Source organism: Centroberyx gerrardi, chromosome 4 (assembly GCF_048128805.1).
Source record: "Centroberyx gerrardi isolate f3 chromosome 4, fCenGer3.hap1.cur.20231027, whole genome shotgun sequence".
NCBI lineage: Eukaryota > Metazoa > Chordata > Actinopteri > Beryciformes > Berycidae > Centroberyx > Centroberyx gerrardi.
The window spans coordinates 23,586,178-23,606,303 of NC_136000.1; the positions used below are offsets into that span (position 1 = coordinate 23,586,178).

A 20,126-nucleotide genomic window follows, 5' to 3' on the forward strand; every position below is an offset into this window, starting at 1 on the left:
TTTGAGTAACAAGCATGACGCTGTCGATCACTTTTTCAGTCACTTGTGATTCAACTTTCAAGTTTATCACTAACTTCACAGCTTTTGCGTTGCCTGTTTTGGTTCCTTGTTTTGCTTCTCCTGATCGTATTCAGAATGAGTCAGCCCAGACACCCCGCTTATAAAAAGGGTGCAGTTAGTCATTTTGTGGCGTTTCGTCAGAAGTGGTTGTGGCTGTAGTAAAGAGCTCCGAAGGCCTTGGATGCTTCTGAATTAGAGGCAAGCACATGGAGGCTGCTGGTTCATGGCAGAGAGCCCAGGATTTACTCCACACACAGTTCTTGCTTGCAAAAAGGGAGATAGAGTCTACCCAAGTCTCCTGTCCAGTGCATTCTGGGTAGATGTACAGCGTTGGTTATGAGACATAAAGGCTCTTTCCAATCTGCCCACTTCTGTGGTCACAGCTGTGGTTAGGTGTGAGCTTACCTAAAAGTACCTATTTTCACAGGCTCATTTCACTTTTTGAGTTTTTCCATTTCCGTTTTCTGGGAAATCATCTCACATTTTCTGTGTTCTGGGATCACTGCCATACCAGGAAAATGAATGTATCACCAAAGGGAAATTTCTCTTTTAGCGTACCAGACAATTGGTCATCTTTAATGATTTGAATGGGAAGGGCTTTTCTATCCACACACACTGTGTATACTGAGCTAAATGTTGAGTACACTCAACTACTAGAGATCTAGTAGTTACCACCATTTTCTTTCACTTTGAAAATGCAATTTAAAGATCATACCTTTAACACATGCAAAAAATGACAAAATACTTTGGTAATATAATGTAATTGTGGTCTACACTTTTATATTTCAAAGTAGTAATTCTGCCTGTTTTCCATTATGGATACTGAGAGTACAGCTAATCCCCAAGGCAGTTTATGTTGGAGGTTGAATGCTCCCCAAACGTGTGATAAAAAGTGAGAGTATTACTAAAGTGAAACACCGTTTTTGATTATTCTGACTCCATACTCTTTGATTTTTCCACTAGACTGTGTACAAAGACAGTGGTTAAGGGTTTGTTGTTGTGTGTGAACCAGACAAGTATTTAATTGATTTAGAAAATCGTTTTTATTCTCACAATAGAAAAAAAAAAAAAATCACAAAATATATCATACCAAATGAAATAATAATCAGATTCTCAAATCTTTTTCAGTAAAAATTTCATGAGTGCCTCCTGCAAGTTACATTATCCCTCTTCTCTGAGGCGCACTCACTGCACAGCGCTAGTCAATATAATCATCATTGGTCGCTCAGAATACACAATGTTGTAAGGGCCTTAAGACCTTATAATACACAAGACAGGAGATTGAACAAGCCAGTAAAAAGGAGTGAGGTTGCTCAGAGCGAGAAAATCCATATTAGACAGAAAGTCTGAGTCCTTGTAGTAGTTTTCCTCTGTCCGTTTTGTTTGGCTGGTGGTGTTCCTCTAGATGCCAGGAAGAGCTTTTGAAAGTGTTTTAGAAGAAAAAGGGAGAAGTGGAGTTCCAGCCAGTCTTGGTTTATGTTTTGTGTGTGTGTGTGTGTGTGTGTGTGTGTGTGTGTGTGTTTGTGTGTGGCTGTCTCAGCTTTTGGGCTGTCGGAGCAGGCCGCGGATCCTGCGGACCAGGGCCTGGATGAAGGTGTACCGGGAGCGGACCTGGCTGTATGACCCCTCCACCTCTAGCAGCTTCCTCTGCAGAGCCTCCCCGAATCCTGCGGCCATGTCGCTCTGCAGCTGCACACACACAAAGGCAAGTCAGAGGAATCAGGAAGAGTGCAGCGAGTGATGTATACATACAGTATGTGAACCAGCCCAAACAGACAAGAGGTTGAGCACAGTCTGTTTGTGAGTATTGTTATCATGCCCATATGTGCAACATGTACACACAGCTGGCTTCCAGTTTACAGCCATTTCTTACCAGGTCTAGGTCTTGCTGGCTGACCCGGGACAGACCCAGACCGCGGCCTCCACTTCCCTGCAATCCACCAAACGAGTCTGAAGAAAAAAAAAAATTACTATCAGACTAAATTCTTCTCCCAGGACAAAACATTAGCTGTGCAGTTGAACTTTCCTAACTAGGAGGTCAAAAATAAGTTTAGGTTTACTCTTGTCAGCAAGTTAAGAATTAAGAGTTATTTCTTTATAGATTGAATACAAATGAAAATCCTAAGCAATTTCTGAGCCTGGCTCAAATGTACAATCATCTTTTTCGTCTTTCCTCACCGTCTGTTAGGCGTGATCTGTACGCACTGGCTCCAGGCAACAGGGAGTCCTTGGGGTCAGTGGGGGTACAGTACAACAAGTAGTATTCCAGGTGGCGCCACAACACAAATAAACAGGTCTCGATTACATCTGAAGGGGAGGCCAGGTCAAGGCTTTTCACCGTACCTCATGACATTGTGGCTTTTCTGGAGCAAAACCCATTAAAGGCTTTCGGGTGCATTCCTAGTCAGTAGGGCCAATATGCTAAGTATAAAGTATAAAGCAGTTCAGAATGAAAACATGATCTGAAGGGCAAGGACAAGTCTAAGACCTATGCATAAATGCTTTTAAGTCTTGAGAAACACCTGCTAAATTATTTAAGAGAGCTCAAAATATTCTCTAACCTAGTAAGGAGTTGCCAGTGGATAGCTGCGTTACACATGTTTCATTTTTTAGTTCATGATGAGGAACTCATAAAATGGTACTGCTTTGGTTGTGAGGGCATTTCATTTTTTACTCAAAAGAGGCATAACATTAAGTACAATTTACCAATTTGGCACACATAATGACTTTTGTGTTTTCAGGCCACTGGTAAAACGACAATAATTCTATTTATCTATCCATCCCTCCATCTTAATCCAGGTTTATATCTCTGTTATCTTAAAAAAAATGTAGAAATTTGTGAGAAGAATATGTGCAATGCTGTTTATATCTTAGACAATATCGGGGAAACAAAGTCTGGGAAAGGTGTCCTTACATTCCAAAACATCAATCAAAGTCACTACACCTCCTGTGCCTGTTGGTTTAATTCCTGATTCTAGTGTACAGTAAAGGGATCAAATCACTCTTTTGGTCTAGCACTTGTCATTCCTGTGACCACAAGTCTTTAGTTAAGGGGCAAAAGGATACAGGAGCAGAGGGCCAGCAGCTTGGCTCTGTTGTTGATGAGCTGGACCAGTCGTCTCTTGGCCAGCAGGCTCCTCTGGACTGACGAGATTTTCTCCACCCCTCCTGGGCCTGACACCAGGCCTTGGCACAACTACAGACAAGACATCTGTGGTAAGACTTGAAGCAAATGCATACTGGAGCCAATAAGATGGCTAAAACAAAGCTTACTTACTTATGTTTATTCATGTGTTTGTTTAACTTAAAGTGTCAAAACTATAGATAGATGGAGGGTTAGGACAAAAGGGAAGAATTGGAATTTGATAAGGGATTCGGAGAGGCAACAGATTGAGTTTGATTGATATGTGCTGCAGTGTGAGTGCGAGACAGAGTGAGTTAGTGTATTGGTCCATCCTTACCTCCTTGAGTTCCTCAGGCGGCAGCTGATCCAGGCTCTGCAGTTTGCCCAGACTCTGTCTGTGACTCTGGTGGAACCGGAAGAAATCTGCAGCGCTGTTCTTCAGCAGGTAGAGCACCAGGCCCAGGCTGGGGGCACGGGAGTACGCCACTGACGGCAGGGTGGAGGACAGGTCTAAGACAAAATAAGAAGAAAGGTTCAGCTGCATATTTGTGGATAAGTACTATTAAACTGAGAAGCTAATGTGCATTAAAATTTGAGACACTGAAAAAAGGTGTATTCACAAATGGAATAGAGGAATAATACTGTGAAAATGTATGGCCTGTTTACAGTGTATACACATTTTGAAACTCCAGGTAAGTGGGTACAGACACATGCGAGTCAAATTCCCCTCCCTCTCCCTGAGTAGGAGCTGAGTATCACTGACCTGTGCGTCCTCCGTCCCTGCCAGCTGGTTCGTTGCCAGAGGGGCTGAAGAGGCAGATGCTGAACTGGGCCTGGGCTGAGCTCTGCAGCAGCAGGGTCTGGCAGTACTCCATGATGTTAGCACACACCTGGGAACAGAGGGCAGAACCAGTCAGGTCACCGACAACGGAGAACCGGTGAGTAATGATCACGGCAGAATGAGCACCGACTCCACATGCATTTTTTCAGCAGGAAATTTTTCTCCCCATTTTTTCTCTCCATTGTGCTGTAGGAATACAGGCGAGTGGTTGATTCATTACTGTTTAACGTGGAGCGAATCATGGAATATACTGCATACATCGGGTACAACAGCTCCCATAAATAACACCACTGTTGGAATTACAATTTAGCACGCAATTACGCAATTAAGTGGTTACCCAATAGCATTTGTGATTATGCCACATCCATCATCTCCCTCACCCATCCATCCCTCATTACTCCCTTTATCCAACTCTTTTTCCTCGAACCTGTTGCATGGCCACCTCCATCTCCTCTCGTCGGTCTGCTGAGTCTCCGGGTGCGGCCATCTCAGCCTGCTTCAGCAGCCTCTCCCTCTCGCTCCCCGCCAGACGGCCGAGCAGGGACAGACACAGACGCTGCCACAGAAAAGAAGGCATATTAGAACGGTACATTTCACATATTGTAATGGATAAGCACCAGCGAGCATATAGAAACTGGCATAGGGAAGGATGAGTTATGTTGTACATGATAAATATGATAAAAAAGGAATGTACGATATCTAACCTGGAACCTGTTGATATGACCCTGGAACTCCATGAGAGCAGCACTGTTGACCTCCCCTCCCATCTCAAGGGCTCCTGATAGACAGAAATCAAAGTTAAACATTAGCAACACTACCATTCGCTGGGTAACTGATACTGTATGTGTTAATACATTGTTTGCAGCATGGACATTTTTTTTCAGCCACTTTCTTCGAGTAAGAGGCATTTTGGCTCATGGTTTAATACTCAATCCCCAGACCAAAAGCTCAGGAATGCTTAGCTATGTTTGACTGCGTACCTGGCAGAGCCGTCTTGCTGATGATGCCAGTAAGCAGAGAGAGCTCCTGTAAGGCTCCCATACTGAGCTCCTGACAGCGCAGCAGGGACTGGATGGTGTCTGCATGAACAATCAGCCACTGGAGAACCTACACACACATTAAAAGGATTAACAGTTACTGATTCTAAATACAATGTTTTCTGTACCTCATAGAAAAGTTTTGCATTGCATTTACTTTGCGGTATTAAAGTGATATGTATGTGATTGTCTACTGATACAGATACTATGTGCAAATTAAAGATGCACTTATTTTCAAATCCTGCTTTCCTTTGGCTAGATGGTTAATCAAAGGAAACTCAAACCGAACCGTTAGCCCCAGCCAGGGTGAATAGAGCCAATGGAGAGACAACATAGCATTTCAAGAGGTAATGGACTCATTAAAAAAACACTAGGCTATTCAGAATATGATTAAAACCCGACAAGAGATGCCTTTGTGATATGTTACAGTAAGTGTGCTTACCTGTGCCGCCCCCTGCTGGTAATGCGTGGTGGTGGAGGTCAGGATCACCTGGAAGAGCCTGAGGGTCGGCAGAAGGATCTGCCTGTAGCGGTCCAGAGGGCTGGGGATGAAGCCCGATGGGTCCCTCATCACCCTGTAGCACAGAGCGAACAGACACAGAAAAATATCCACATAAGAATGGTTGAGATACTATAAAAACAGGTGTTTGAGTCACCGAAACACATTGAAATGTAGCGAAAAGGGATATATGAAATTACCAATTGAGGTTACTCCATCCCTCTCCCTCCATGCCCCCATCCTTACCTGTGTGCGTCGCTGTCGGGGACCATGTCAAACACCTGGCACTCTATCAGCTGGGACACCAGCCCACAGCGCAGCAGCTCCACGGCCCCCTGGCCTGTCTTAGCCACACGGGTCAGCAGGGCCTAAAAACACACACGGAAGAGTCAATACCTTCATAATCTTGCAAAAGTAGAGTTTTTAGAAACAGGATAAGGAGACTTTGTAACTGTGCCTTGAAAAATCCTTTAACAAATAAAGATTGGTGTGTGCGTGTGTGTGTGTGTATGTGTGTGTGTGTGCATGTCAGTGGTGCAAATCTCCTCACCATCTTACTCTCGTAGATGTAGAGTGGTTTGAGGAGGGGAGGCTGGGGTGTGAGCAGGCTCTGCAGGGCAACGTCATCCTGCCTCAGACTCTCCACCAGCACGCGCAGGTAGCCGCTGTTGCACACGTACACCAGCCACTGGCTCTGACGGTCTATGGACAGGATCCGGTCCAGCACTGCCAGGGCCAGCATCTGAGAGGCAGGGAGAAGAGAGGAGGATTACAAAGGAAGCACCTGGAGAGGTGGAGGGGGGCAGAAAGCATCTGGCTGGATGCATGTTAAAATATAGAAGTGTTTTATCGCAGCTATTTCGACTGAGCCATATCATTTTCCTTTAATATACAATACAGCTCTGATTTTGATGTGACACAATACAAAGCCAAACAATTAAGTTTAATCTTCCATTTTACATTACTCATCCTCATGACTCAAATTCTGTCCATTAAATATTTTGTTGCTTTACTCCTCATTTTGACTACCTGAATTAGAGATGACTTTAATGGGAATACATCATGTTACAGGGAATCTGCAAGTATCATTAAGTTAAATTTAAGACCTTTTTAATGCCAGTTACAATGAAAAATAAGACCAATTTCACAGCTGACAAAAGGTGAAAATGATAACTGTAGACCGAGCACAATTTATTTTGGATGACTGGGCTGACAAACAGTGTACCAAGAAACGACCTATAAACTGAATTGACTTAAATTGCATTTTTAACTGCATTCAAGATCATTTCAGGCCTTAGATAATATAATTTAAGACATTTTATAATATTTCAGTATCCTGCAGACACGCTGTTGAAATCATGTCAGTATGAGGCTAAAACAGGCAGATTGAGTACATGAGTCATATTGTTGTAAGCACTGCATGGTTTGGCTCTTACCCTGCCAATCTCATGGCCGTCGCAGGCGTCCCTACACACCACCTCCATGAGAGCCGTGCCATAGCTCTCAATGATAGCTAGGTTCTCTCTCTGCAGTTTGGAGAAACCATCTTCAGGGGCTGTCAGACGCTCCCACATGGATTTCCCTGCTGTAGGGACGGAGGGAGAGAATGGTTTAGATGAATAGACAAAATACAGATATTGTCTCTTTGATATGATGCAAAGGCCGACTTTCACCCAAGCTAAAGAACTGTAAAAATACAGCCGACAGGATTCTTACACATTCTACACAACTAAACAAAATCTGTAGCTCCATGTATACCCGAACAGAACAAAAATGCTTCCATATTTTTGGCAATTCTCAGTTTTCAAGACCTGAAACTGATCAAATTAACAATCCATACTTTTCCAGACTTTCCACATCACCATAGGAACCCTGAGCCTTATTTGCTGTAATACTTAGTGTGTCTGTGTGATTGTGTTGTACCTGTTTGCAGAGTGTCTGGTTCTTCAGGTTTCTGGGCGATTTGTAGGTAGTAGAGCAGAGAGCCGTACAAGTGAGCACGCAGACGCTGGAATCCACCTCCTTGAAGTGAAGAAGACAATAATAAGTCTTAAACTCTCATTTCAAAGCCAAAGTGCTTATTTAAAAACTAAAATACAGTGCTCCCATCCTGGGCCTCTTCCATAACTGTTGCATGTCAGCTCAGAAAAGTTTGAGAGAAATAATAAGCCTGGTTTGCATTTTCTCCTAGAGGCACAAATTAATTTCTTCTATGTTTCATATTTTACATTTTAGCAGATGCTCTTACCCAGAGCGACAGTGAGTGCAACATTAGAATAACGATCAATTGTTAGCAACAAAATAGCAAGCAACTAATACAAAACAAAAACCTGCAGTGATTTATCAGCGGGACTATATATTCAAATAACTAATGTTGATGCTGATGTTTTCAATCCTTGCTCTGTTCAAGTTGCCATTGAATGTAAAATAAAGTTGCTAAACCACAATCTAATGCAATGAAACTGAAGTTGGATCTCTCATTTAGCGGCGTGGGACACTCATTGCTCACCAGTACAGAGGATGAAGTCGAGCAGCTTGCGGAGGATCAGGTGCAGGGCGGAGTTGGCGATGGAGGCAAAGCCAGAGGACGCCACTCCTTCTAGTCCCGCCCCCTGCTGCTGCTCAGACAGGACTGATTGGCTGAGGTGGGCTGTCAGGGTGAAGACTGCCCCGGCAACAATGGGCATCAGCTCTCCTGCTGCATCCTCAGATAACACCTGGAAAGTACATGGCAACATTTAAAAGTATTTCTGCTGTATTAACTGACTGCATAAAACCCATAATACACTTGAGAACGTTCCTTACTGTGATTATGTGGTGACTCCGATAGTATTTAGCTAAACCTACTGCATCACCGTTGTATCCATAATCACAGTAAAGAATGCCTTCTCAGATATTATTTCTGCAACAATTTCACCCTCCATATGACACAAATCTTCCCGGACCTTATCATGCAGGTCTAGCAGCAGGTCTCTGATGATGAGCTGCCTGTCGTCAGCAGGGATGAGATCGACGGGGCAGGCGGTCAGCAGCGTCTCCACCAGGCTCCTCCAGGACTGCAGAGCGTGGCGCTTGGCACTCAGGCTCCGACGGACGCGGTTCCGCTCCACCACCTGCTGCAGGATCGAGTTCACCTCCTAGAAGAACATGCCCAGGAACAGAGAGGAATGTAGGGAAACAGTTTCTACAATTGTCCTTCAGCTTTTTCCTCCAAGGGACTAATTAGCTTTATTAGAATTACTTATTTCAAGATTGGTTTCCATCTGCCCATTTGTTTGTTTGTCACGCGCCATTTCAGACACCACTGATTGGATTTTGATGAAACTTGGAGGAAATGATGCATCTCACCACGTGTTCCTGCTACATAACTGTAGCACTGCACTTCTCTTCTGACAGAGTAGGCACAGGAGCTGAGTCCTACCAATTACAACTCACTCACCTCCATTAGCAGGGGCCTTTGTCCAATGGCTGCCATTCCTTGCAGTGCGTTCACCTCAGCAACCAGCACTCTATGGAGCAACTGTGAGGAACATTTCCAAAATTTAAGACAAAGGATCGAATCAATTGTAGATGAAACACTAACAAGCTTCCTATACTTTGAAACAATACAATAAAGTGGAGGAGAAAAATCATTTTCAAACTACAAACCCACCTTGACATTGCACACAGTGTGTCCTTGCTCGTTGACATGCTCACAGTTGGAGATCACCTGCTCTATCTGAGTGCGCTCAAAGAAGTCTAGCTGCAGCAGCTCAGGCACATCCTGGCTGAAATCGATGGCGTCCAGCACACTCAGCAACTTCCTGCGCACTGATGACACGAAACAGGAACAGGAGAAAAATAAGAGACAATGCTAATGTATTATAATCCAAAAGAAATTAGCTAAAATATTTGATTCATATGTGTAGTAAGGTGCTACAAACCTTTAGAAACTGTGTCAAAATGCAGGAAACCACTGACTGATCTGGTCTCTTCCTCCATTCCTGATTCCCCATCAGCTGGGAAGAAAAATGGAGAGGCGCTTATGTTCATGTGTTAATAAGGTTGGTTGTATGATCATGGTGAAAGCGAGTTAGACTGGGCAGTTTTTGCATGTTTGAGTGTGCATGTGTGGGTGTGTGATCATGATCATGGTGTTGTGTCAGTGTATGTGCAGGCTTTGGCAAGATCTTTTTTAATTCCATTAAGAATGGAATTAAAAATATAAACGTAAAAAAAATAAAATAATAAGTAAATCATTTTAAATCAAATTCAAAATTATACATTCCATCATCCACTGAAATTAACTGCTATTTAAGGCCTCAAATTTAAAAAACAAATCGGAACACTTTTTAAGGACCCTCGCACACCCTTGTATGTGTTTGACCGCACATCCCATACCTGTATGCCGAGTGTGTGGCTGGTCATCCAGCAGAAGGTTGACGAGGCGCTGTGTATGTGAGCGCTGGCGGTTCAGTGAAGTCACTCGCAGCTCGATGGCCGCCGTCTTCATGAGCCAAGACATCTGGGAGAGGGCAGCGATCTGGTTACCTGAGGAGAACAGAGGGCAGGGCACAGATCAGGGCAAGGAAACCGAAAGGACAATGTACATTCATAAGCAATTAATGAATCACATTCAATCAGTGGCATTTATTGTTTTGTAAAGCAAAAAGGTGTATACTATTACTACTACCTTTTGAAAGGAACTACTATCAAACAATTCTTTTCACATTTATATTTCAGGGATGTGATTTTTGTTTTTACTCATGATCAATTTTTCATTACGATACAAAACACCCACTAATTTCTATTGAAAGGTCTGGTTTTCTTACCATCCCCTTAGTCCAAGCTTTTGTATGCTCGCACAACATTTCTAAAATGTATATTGTTTAAATTGTATGCAATGGGACTGTGTCGAGCGGCGGGGAACCTGTACTCACTAGACAGGATGAAGGGAAGGTGCTGTAGGTGAGAGAACAGGAAGTCCTGGCTGGTCCTCAGGTAGCGCATGGTGGGACCGGACGTGTCGGCGCAGGCACACAGCTGGTAGATCACCTGAGAGTTGGAGACGAAGACAGAGACACGCAAACAGAAAAAACATTTAACCCAGGACTTCAAAAGACATACAGTATATACATTAATCCTCCTGAGCAGGGAACAAAAAGCAAAAGCCAACGTGGAATTTTGTTTTGTTTGTTTTTGTTCATACCGATCCCTATGTCATGGTGTCTAATCTCCTGGCGTTGTGAGTAGAGGGTGAAAGTACCTGGTAGCAGAGCTCAGCCAGGTGTGGCGCCAGGCGAGTGAGCGCAGGTCCAGATCTCTTCTCATTGCCTCTCTGCAGCAGACTCAGGATGGCGTGCAGGCAGCTCCGAGGACATCCCAGGACACCTGTAACACACAGCAAGCACTGCAGGGTCAATTTGTTGGGTCATCTAATTAAAAGTCGTGGTTCTGACAGCACTGCTGGTTTGAATTAAATGCTCGCACAGCAGAGCCATAATAAACTCAGGTTACATCTTTTGAATGTTTAAGTCTCTAGGCTCTCTGGAAATCTACTTTGTACACATTTGCTGTTCCACTATCGCCTATCTCTGAGCACGTCATGGATATTCCTTTCAAGTAGGCAAGGAAGTCCCTATAGTCTGAATTGATACTAGAATCATTATCATCGTCCCAATCAACATGTCAATAGCTGAAGCCACGGCCTGACCTGGGTCCTGGAGGTTGGTGGAGGAAATGGGCTTCTTGACCTCGTAGCCCAGAAGATAGAGGGCCAGGTTGGGGGTCTTCAGCTCCAAGGAGGTGATCAGCAAGTTCAGGATATGGATCTGGGTTTCGTGTTGGATCCTTGCCACCTTCTTCAGTGGGTCTGAGTCTGGGAGTAAGGGTTGGGAGATGAGGATGGTGAGTTTTGGCATGACTGTTGTAAAGGTTTAATACTTGGGACAGGATTGGCGGAATTTAAATCAAATACAGAAGATTAGGCTAATTAAAAGGTGATTAAAGACAACAATGAACGGATGAGGACCATCTCTCTCACCATCTCCTTTCTCGATGCCTTCCTCTGCCTCTTCATTGTCCAGACACTCGACAAAACCTGCCATCAGCTTGTCACTCACAATCTGTAGGACAGAGATACAAAAGTCATGTGAAGTTCTAATACATCAATAAAGAGAAGATTACTAAGGTTACTGAAGCTGAAATAAGACAATAGTTAAAATTCATGAAATCTACCTTGTAATGGTTAAGATATGAATCCAGTCTCAGTGTAACATGTTAATAATTGTGTAATAATTACTCATCTGTACAATATATTTGTTTGCTTTTTTCTTTCTCTTTTGCCTACTATTATTTTACAGTTTGTGCTTTTGAAATGCACTGTGACTTTTCGTGAAAAGTATCTTAAAAGTGATTAGACAAACTTGCACATACCTGGTCGTGTGTGAAATCTCCTACCAGCCTAGTCTGAATGTTTGGGTAGCGGGCGATACGACGCAGGATCTTGGCACTCTGGAAGGCTGCCTCTGGGTTGGAGCTGCTGTGGTACAGATACCTGCCAGGGACAGACAAAACAAAACCAGGGAATGAATATGGATACTTCAGGGGTGTGGTGTGTGGCATTTTGGATCTTGGGCTAGGGTTGACACTCAGTTACACCCTTTCTGTGCCAACTAGCCTTTGAAAAATAATTTTTGCTGTTCCACCTGGCTGCCCTTACCTGGCAATATTGACGATGTGATCGGCTCTACGGGTCTGAGGACTGACGCCCTGGAGGAGCTGCTCCAAGGGGGAGGCCAGCAGGGAGGCCTGGCTCTCCCTCAGCAGGTCCATGAACAAAACCTCCTTCTGCAGAGCCAAGTCCACTAGGCACAGGCAGTGCAGCACTGCCGACTCCAAATGCTTCTTTCCTGGAGGGGAGAAGTAATGAAGGATGCCATCAGAACATACACACACACCAAAAAAAACAAAAAACAAAACAGACAATCTCAATTACAAATGTATGGGAGTAGTGCATCCAAAAATCCAAAAGAGAGATAGGACGAAAGAGAGATCAACAGAAAAGGGTGAACTGGGTTTGTCTGCACATGTATGTGTCCTGACTGAAGAGTAAGAGGGTTTTTGTATGCATATATGTATCTTTACTGAACAGGAAGACAGCAAGTTTTGGCGTGTGTTTGTGTGTGCTCCTGTCTTTCTTTAACACCAGCTGCATATGCTCTCTCACCAGGGAAGGGTGCGTAGGTGTCCAGTTGGCGTACGCCTTCCTCCAGCAGGCTGAGGCAGAGTGCCAGCATGGGCGAGTCGTTGAGCAGGTGGAACATGATGCTGTGGCCGGGGGGCTTGTGGGCCGGGACCTGCTCCCCCTGCAGCTCCACCATCTCCTGGATGAAGTCTGACGGCTGAGGCTCGTAGTCCCGCAGCAGCTTGTGGAACACCTCCAAGACGGCGTCGGCTACCTCCCACTGGAGGATGGAAAAGGAAAAAAGGAGGAAAAGTGGAGAAACAAAGGTGAAGAATAGCAGTAAGAGGGAAAAGAAAATAGGAAGTTTCCAAAATTACCCCAAATAGGTGGTTTCAAAAAATCAGTTTGTTATCCTATATTTTATGTTTAAACGTAGTTTGGTACGTTATCTAAACAAAATCTCCATGCATCGTTCATCTGCATTGGTATTTTATTACCAGGTGTATATGTAGTTCACTGGAGCCACATATCTTCAATAGACACAGAGAGCGAATTACACGGCACTATACCTTCTCAGCTGGACGGCGATAAGCTCTGGTGGGGAAGGGGAGGAACACGGCGTCACGCAGGAAGGTCAGGTAGGGCTGGAACCCCGGCACGCGTAGCCCCGCCCCCAGGTTGACGGGCAGGCTGCTCTCCACCAATGTGCTGATCAGCTGACTGAAGGCGCGTGTCAGAGGGTATTCCTCACAGCTCGACTCGATCTCGTTCAGCTCCACCTAAGAGCCGGGAATACAGGTCAGAAATACAGGTTTGCCAGCCAAATACACACACTGCTTACAGACTACACAACTTTTAAAATCTCAACAGATTGAAAACAGAAAGCATTTCACATTAAAACAGACAGTAGATTTCTACTCTCTCACTTTGCACATACTACACAAAGAATCTATAATGGGGTTCAACAACAGAGAGCTGGTTAGTAATCCATGTTGGGATTGAAAGAAAAAAATAATAACAATCAAGATAAAAAAATCTGGCTAAAAGTCAAGTAGTGAGAATCCAGCATTACACACACTCAGAAAACAAGGAATCCTGACAACAGACTCACCTCAATCCCAGCAGCCTGTCTCTGTCCTGGGGCTCGCACTGTCTGAAGGATCTGTAGTAGAGGAGCACGGAATTATAGCACTTAAGCAGATCTGATGATACAAGACCAGCTCTAACAACACAAATTATAAAATTAGTTTCAAAACAGTACAAGGATCAGGTATTTTGGATAAAGATAGGGTGGGTTTAGGGTGGGATAATATGAAGAGTTTCATTCCAACATAAGATATCTACCATTTGAAGAAAGTGACACTGACAAAATGATTGGCATGCACACAAAATTAAAACAAATTCTAGTAAGTAAGTAAGTAAGTAAGTAAGTATAGTAGAAGGACTTAATGAAGCACTTCAGTCTTCTTTTCAGTCTACTTTTACAGACTGGATCCTCTATATTTTAGAGATATTAAATAATGCACTTTGAGTAATGTTTCTTTTTTGCTATACAGCATTTTATAACAAAACATTTAATGTGAAAAATGTCCATCATGTCCATCCTCTTATAACAGCATAAAGACTAAGGCAACTCTATTAATAGTATTCTATGTATCCCAGGCTGACCTGAGTGTACTCCAATGACTGCCAGAGTGAAGCAGCGATCTCTGGTGACTTCCCAAAGGCAGCCAGGCAGTGCAGGAGCTCAGCCTTGAGGACCGGTGGAATGCTGCACTGTAGTAACCCTAGCATCACGACCACTGGGGTCCACTGGGGGTGCTCGCACAACGCCAGCCGAGCGTTTTCACACTGAAAAAACATACAAAATTCCAACACAGTTAGATGATACATTACCTAAAACATCTCAGCCTACTGAAGGGAGCTTTCCTAGAAGCAAGGAGAACTTTCAGACTTTAGGACAGACCAATCACACTTGACGCTGTCCTTAATGATGTACTAGGTTATAATAACTATTCGTCAAAGTTTGGCAAACCAGTCAAAATTCCATGAGCTCCAATCGTATTTTCACAATGTCATTTTACAGCCAAAGCAATAAGAGCACAAAACCAAATACTCTTGGAGCTCCAACAGCATGTTGTACCATACCCAAGTAACGATGGTGGTGAGCAACTGCAAAAAGGAGGTGAGTCCGTCCAGCTCCCTCTGCGTGATGCCCCTCAGTGGCGGGTGGCGGTAGTGCGCTGCATCTGGATTGGGCAGGTCTCTTCGCAGGTTCTCGTGGTAGAGCATGAGGGAGTGAAAGAAGTGTTCCCAAGAGACAGGGTTACCTGCCACTCCCTGGATGTTGTCGCCTGCATAAATGTACACACAGTTAGTTGGCTTTCATGCGCATCTGCATAAAACAATAATAGCAATATGCTGCTCAGTAATGCTACCAGGCTAAGTTTGATAAATGAAACTAGAAGACACTTGGAGAGCACAAACCTCTGCCAACACTGAACAATTTTCCAACTTGCTGTTACACCCAAAGACATCATTCCTATCAGTTAAATTTTAAGTTAAATTGATTTCTTGACCCTGCAAAAATACCCTTAGGATTTGGAATCAACTCTCTATCTCTGTTAATTGTAATTAATCTCATTAATCTTTTCTTCACTTGTGAAATACGTATTGAAGAAACAAGCCGATCTTACCGTGTGGGGCTCCGTTGGTTTTTAGCAGGCTGAAGCAGTAGTGTGCACACTGTGGCCCATTGGCGAGGCCCTTTAGCATACGCAGATAGGAGATGTAGAGGGTGGAGGGCAGAAGGTCTCCCATCTGACGCACAAACTTAGACAGAACCACCTGCAGCATAGCACAGGAAAAAATATATATATATTTTACCAGAATGAAGTAAAAGGTATACAAAAGGCATAACATACGTTATATCCAGCCCTGGATATAACTTAAGCTGGATATGTTGGAAATTTTTGATCCAAAGTAGTATCAATACTTCAATTTCAATACTAGTTCTAAAATAATATTTTTCCGTAAGTTTCAAAATTGAAATAAGCTCTTTACAATATGTGCTATCATTTCCGCATGCCATTTTTCTTTTCTTAACATAATCGGACCATGCTCAATTGCTTTCCTCCAGAGAAATTCCCATAGGCTATGATAACACCAAGATCCCATTGCAAGAAACTAACATTTTGAAGGTTTTTGATACCTTTCAATACACTTCTGTCTCATCATCAACATAGTCAGAATTTTCAGTACTAATAAACACAGTTTTTCAATCTCCAATTCTTTAGCAAGGTGAGACTCATGTCCAGAAAAGCCAGCCCCTACCTGTTTGTGCGGAGGCCTCTGCAGGGCCATGCCCAGGTAGGATCCCTGCAGGGAGGCATGTTGGAGAGACTCTGTGGGACACCAGAACTCCAGACCCAGCTCCAGGCCAAACGGGTCCTTGTTGTAAAACTCTCCTATCTGGAGAGACAAAGTATAATAATCACTGTGACTAGCAAGTTAACTCAAGGGATTTACTTCTAATTTTTGGTGAACTGCTGAAGAATGAAGAAGTTACTCGCGGAAAATTAAAATGTAAAAAAATTAGTTTTGTGTGTGTGTGTGTGTGTTTAAGGAAGACTGACCAGGAACATGAGCTGGTCTAAGTCTTTGCGTAACGACGGAGGCTCACTGCCCATCTGTAGGGACATATGCACCAGGCGGGCGTCCTCATCAGCACGGTTACGCAGCTGCTTCACCTACAAAGACAGCAAACCGTGTAAATGACACAATATTTAAATCAGTATACAAAATAATAGAAATAAAACCTGATGATGAAGAAAATGTCTAATTCTGAGAAGTTCCATGACAAATCAACCTCTTACTCAAGTAAAAAACCCTGAAAAGAAACACAGCACCACTGGCATCTCTCACCTTCATTGGCATGAGAGCCAGGAAGTCTGTAATGAGTGAATGGAGGCGACGGATGAAGAACTCTTCCTGGGCAAAGTTCTCACATCCCAGCATGCCCTCCTTCATGAACAGGAAGACGTCTCCCAGGAGCGCCTGGTCGGCCAGAGCCTCGTCTGCCTCAGTGAACTCAACCAGGGCTGCACAGGACACACACACATGAATAGAAATTAGAAAATATATGGCTATAATATCATGATCGATATGCATTAACAATTAGAACAAACTACACACTGGGCCACAACATACACAATAACAATAGATTTAATATAATCATCAGTAATTAAAACAATCCACCAATATTCTTTTTTTCTTAGGGTTAGAGGCCTTACCGGAGCCCTGTGGCAGCTGGGACAGGGCCCTCAGAGCCAGGGCCCAGGCCAGCCGGCACACAGCCTGCAGGCCGGGAAGCTTCCATGGCTGGCCCTCCATCAGACGACTGTGCACCGCAGACACATACTGCCTCTCCGTCAGCAACGGCAGCGCTTGGAGCAGGTCTAGCAGAACGCAACGCATAGAGATTATACTTCATTCACTGTGAAATACTAGACCTGAAAGCATTCTTGTGCATGAATACAAGTAGTTCTTATTGGATTTAACCACTGACTTGAATCAAAGTTGAACTCGTGGAAAATCATAAGCGTAAGAGTTCATGAGATGCCAACAAAACCAAGAATGAGCAAACTTTCCTTTCCTCTCACCTTCTCTATCTTCCGTGCCTTGCTCTAGGAAGCTGACATCCAAGCAGTAGAGCAGTGACATGACCAGAGCCAGGTTCACGCCGTCCAATGAGCCATCGGCTTCAGCTGTCACCGTCTCCAGGTGGCCAATAAGAGCCAGGGTGTCGTCTTTAGTCAAAGGTGATTGGCAGGTCCATGAAAACAAGCTGTCTGCCAGTGCCTGTCTGCATTCTTTGATGAGGTCAGATACCTGGTGACAAGAGAGGGAGGGTATAAAATTGAATGCTGTCCATATTCCTCTCTGCAACCTTCCACTACATGATGTTTCTACTTCAGTCACAGCCAGGAAAGCACTGGCTTCGGTTTGGTCAACAAGCGTGATTTAAAATTAAGGCCCATTCGCTCTCACCTCCTTCCTGTGCTTCTCGTTGCCCAGGCCGCGCTCCTTCTGCAGCCGTTCGAACTCCCGTGTCACGTTGATCTCTGACACCAAGCTTAGGATGCGTTTAGTCAGACCCTGGCTCATCAGCTCATCTGTAAAACGTGTCGTCAAAGCCACCAGCTCTCCACTGAGCGAGAAAACAAACAACACAACAATTCAATGAGTATATCTGGGTTTTGGGGGGGAAAATGTTTCAGTACAGGACAATATGGTCATAATGAAAACCTTTTTAATCATCGCAACTTCGCAAGTGTGCCTGTCAATGTTAGAATGTGTAAGCTACTTGTATGTGTTTGGCTCAGGCACTAAAGGGAGTGGTGTGGGAAGTGGAGACAGTGTCAATACCTCAGCTCCAGGGTGAAGGTCTTGCCGTGGCGTGACTGGATGAGCGAGCGCAGGGAGTTGGCCACACACAGCTTCCCGTCCCAGTAGAGCAGCACGGCCACTAGCCCTCGTGTCAGGCCTGGGAAATGGGGCTGCTGGTGCTCACCTGGAAAAACACAGAGATATTCATAAAATGCACCTTGTGAAATGTTGCACGTCTGTAGTGGCGTTCATACAAGGCCTTATCCCGAGATCATAGATGCGATCAGGACAATACAGGAAGCAGGAAAACAAAAATCGCTATTAAAAATGAATGGGAGTGTTGTGTCCATAAGGCATGAAAATCCTGGGGGGAAAAATCTCTACTAATATCCCAAGATGGGGCTTTTTGTCCAAAGGAGGACCCATAGGATGATCACTGAATAAGAAAACAGACTGCCAAATTACAGCTAGTGTTGACTGTGATGTGCACATAATACCTGGTCACCAAATTCACAACATAATTTGATTGATAACTGTGAAATGAGATACTAGTGTGCTTATAAGTCTTGTCTTTTCCTTGTGTGCACATTACCTGCCAATAGCAGCTCCAGAGCAGCCAACTCTCCGATATCAAACAAATCACTGAGGATGAAGGCTTCTGTGAGGAGCTGCTCAGGAAGGAGGCGCGACCCCTGTTGGCCCTGGATGGCGATGCCCTCTGTGCTGGCTTTACGCACCTTCTCTCTCTGTTCTGCACTCTTTGGCTGAAGAACATGAGAAAACCTGTTTGTTAGAAATAAACCTACACTAGAGACATACTAATGAAATATTCAAATGCAAAGTGATAGTGATTTGTGTATTCAAACATCTCACAGGGTTCTTGTAGAGCGACAGAAAGTGCGGCTTGTGTTTCTTCAGCTGCAGGTCGAGGAGGTGGACGCTCTCCGGCTGTCTCCTCAACACGGCACCCTCCACCGTCTCCCATAGCTCCTTCAGCGGCCCCCACAGACTGGCTCCTAGGAGGGTACATGAACTGTCAAGGGCCTTGTCTCATCACAAAAAAACACTTATACAGGTTTAGGTGGCAGAAGTGGGTGTGTTGTGAATCATCTATTTTCTTTTTCCTATTGAGGTTTTTGTGGAAGTTTTTCCTTGTCCTCAGTTGAGGGTCTCAGGTTGGTGGGGTCATTTTCTTTTATTGTTTTCATAATGTTGTGAAGCCCTTTGAGACTGTGATTAAGGGTTATACAAATAAACTTGACTGGACTGAGTGTAAACACCTGATCGAGGCTCATTGATAGATTGGTTAGCAGTGGGTAGTTTAGATTTTATACGAATGAAGCAGTAGGCATGGCACAAGGAAGTGAATTTGCGTTATGCCAGGCAGTAATGCCAAACACAACAACTTTGCTTGATCAATTCAATTTTGTTTCACTTTTGCTTCCGAATAACTCGTCTGCTGACAGCTGTGACTGGAGTTACACTGGGTCAGTTTTCAAATCCACATGGCCTTGGTTTTACTAGGAAAACATAAAGTGCTAAGCGTACAGCGTAAGACTAAAATATTTCCCCACCACCTATCAGTTAAAGTAAACAAATTATTAGCTAGCTAGGTAACGTTAACTTGCAAGCTAGGCTAAGTTAGCCTAGCCGCTCATGCCTGAACTTGACACAGATCCACAACCATGTGGTCGAAACCTGCGACATGGGATGAAAGTGGCGCTTGAAAGCAAATATGCATGTGCTTGTTTAGGCAACAGCAACTAAGAGCTACTAGTAGTCATTCTCGTGATTTCGTTATAATTGAAAGAAATATAGTTCATACCCGAATTTACCGCCATCTGCGCCGCCATGATAAACACGGATTTGGAAAATTGGACAGAAGCTCCCGGCCTTGTGCCGGTATGAAATTTAAATTAATTCATCCTTTAAACATATTTTGTTCATATTTCCTGAATAAATGTTCACTAATTCTACTTTGATATGTACACTGGGTACTCAAGCAAGATATA

At 44.0% G+C, this 20,126-nt stretch overlaps 1 protein-coding gene and 1 long non-coding RNA gene across 2 annotated transcripts; one reads left to right on the top strand and one right to left on the bottom strand.

Moving 5' to 3' along the window:
- Nucleotides 1–663: 663 nt before the first annotated feature.
- Nucleotides 664–19,970, bottom strand: nup205 (nucleoporin 205). Its single transcript, XM_071896823.2, has 42 exons — nt 19,940–19,970; nt 18,988–19,130; nt 18,707–18,878; nt 18,154–18,298; nt 17,776–17,935; nt 17,388–17,616; nt 17,019–17,183; nt 16,651–16,826; nt 16,362–16,475; nt 16,060–16,197; nt 15,423–15,573; nt 14,875–15,080; nt 14,395–14,577; nt 13,838–13,888; nt 13,296–13,505; nt 12,769–13,006; nt 12,262–12,451; nt 11,976–12,096; nt 11,584–11,665; nt 11,254–11,418; nt 10,807–10,931; nt 10,481–10,595; nt 9,942–10,091; nt 9,485–9,559; nt 9,214–9,371; nt 9,001–9,081; nt 8,507–8,698; nt 8,071–8,278; nt 7,485–7,583; nt 6,998–7,146; nt 6,112–6,303; nt 5,808–5,929; nt 5,505–5,637; nt 5,006–5,132; nt 4,730–4,803; nt 4,453–4,581; nt 3,948–4,074; nt 3,522–3,694; nt 3,127–3,256; nt 2,239–2,367; nt 1,934–2,010; nt 664–1,749 (listed from the first exon to the last, which is right to left on the bottom strand). Exons 1-42 carry the CDS (start codon nt 19,965–19,967, stop codon nt 1,597–1,599), a joined length of 5,985 nt encoding a protein of 1,994 aa, XP_071752924.1. The 5' UTR covers nt 19,968–19,970; the 3' UTR covers nt 664–1,596.
- Nucleotides 16,792–19,365, top strand: LOC144538558 (uncharacterized). The gene is made up of 3 exons (XR_013504357.1): nt 16,792–17,181; nt 17,416–17,546; nt 18,717–19,365. It is a non-coding gene; the product is annotated as an uncharacterized LOC144538558 (long non-coding RNA).
- Nucleotides 19,971–20,126: the final 156 nt, after the last annotated feature.

What these genes read in the sequence shown, in the direction of transcription:
- nup205 (XM_071896823.2), bottom strand. Translation starts at nt 19,967, where the DNA reads ATGGCGGCGCAGATGGCGGTAAATTCGG. An exon ending in AACCAACGGAGCCCCACACG is followed by an intron (nt 15,081 to 15,422) that starts GTAAGATCGGCT and finishes ACATTTATGCAG; the next exon opens with GCGACAACATCCAGGGAGTG. An exon ending in GTCATATCAACAGGTTCCAG is followed by an intron (nt 4,582 to 4,729) that starts GTTAGATATCGT and finishes TTTCTGTGGCAG; the next exon opens with CGTCTGTGTCTGTCCCTGCT.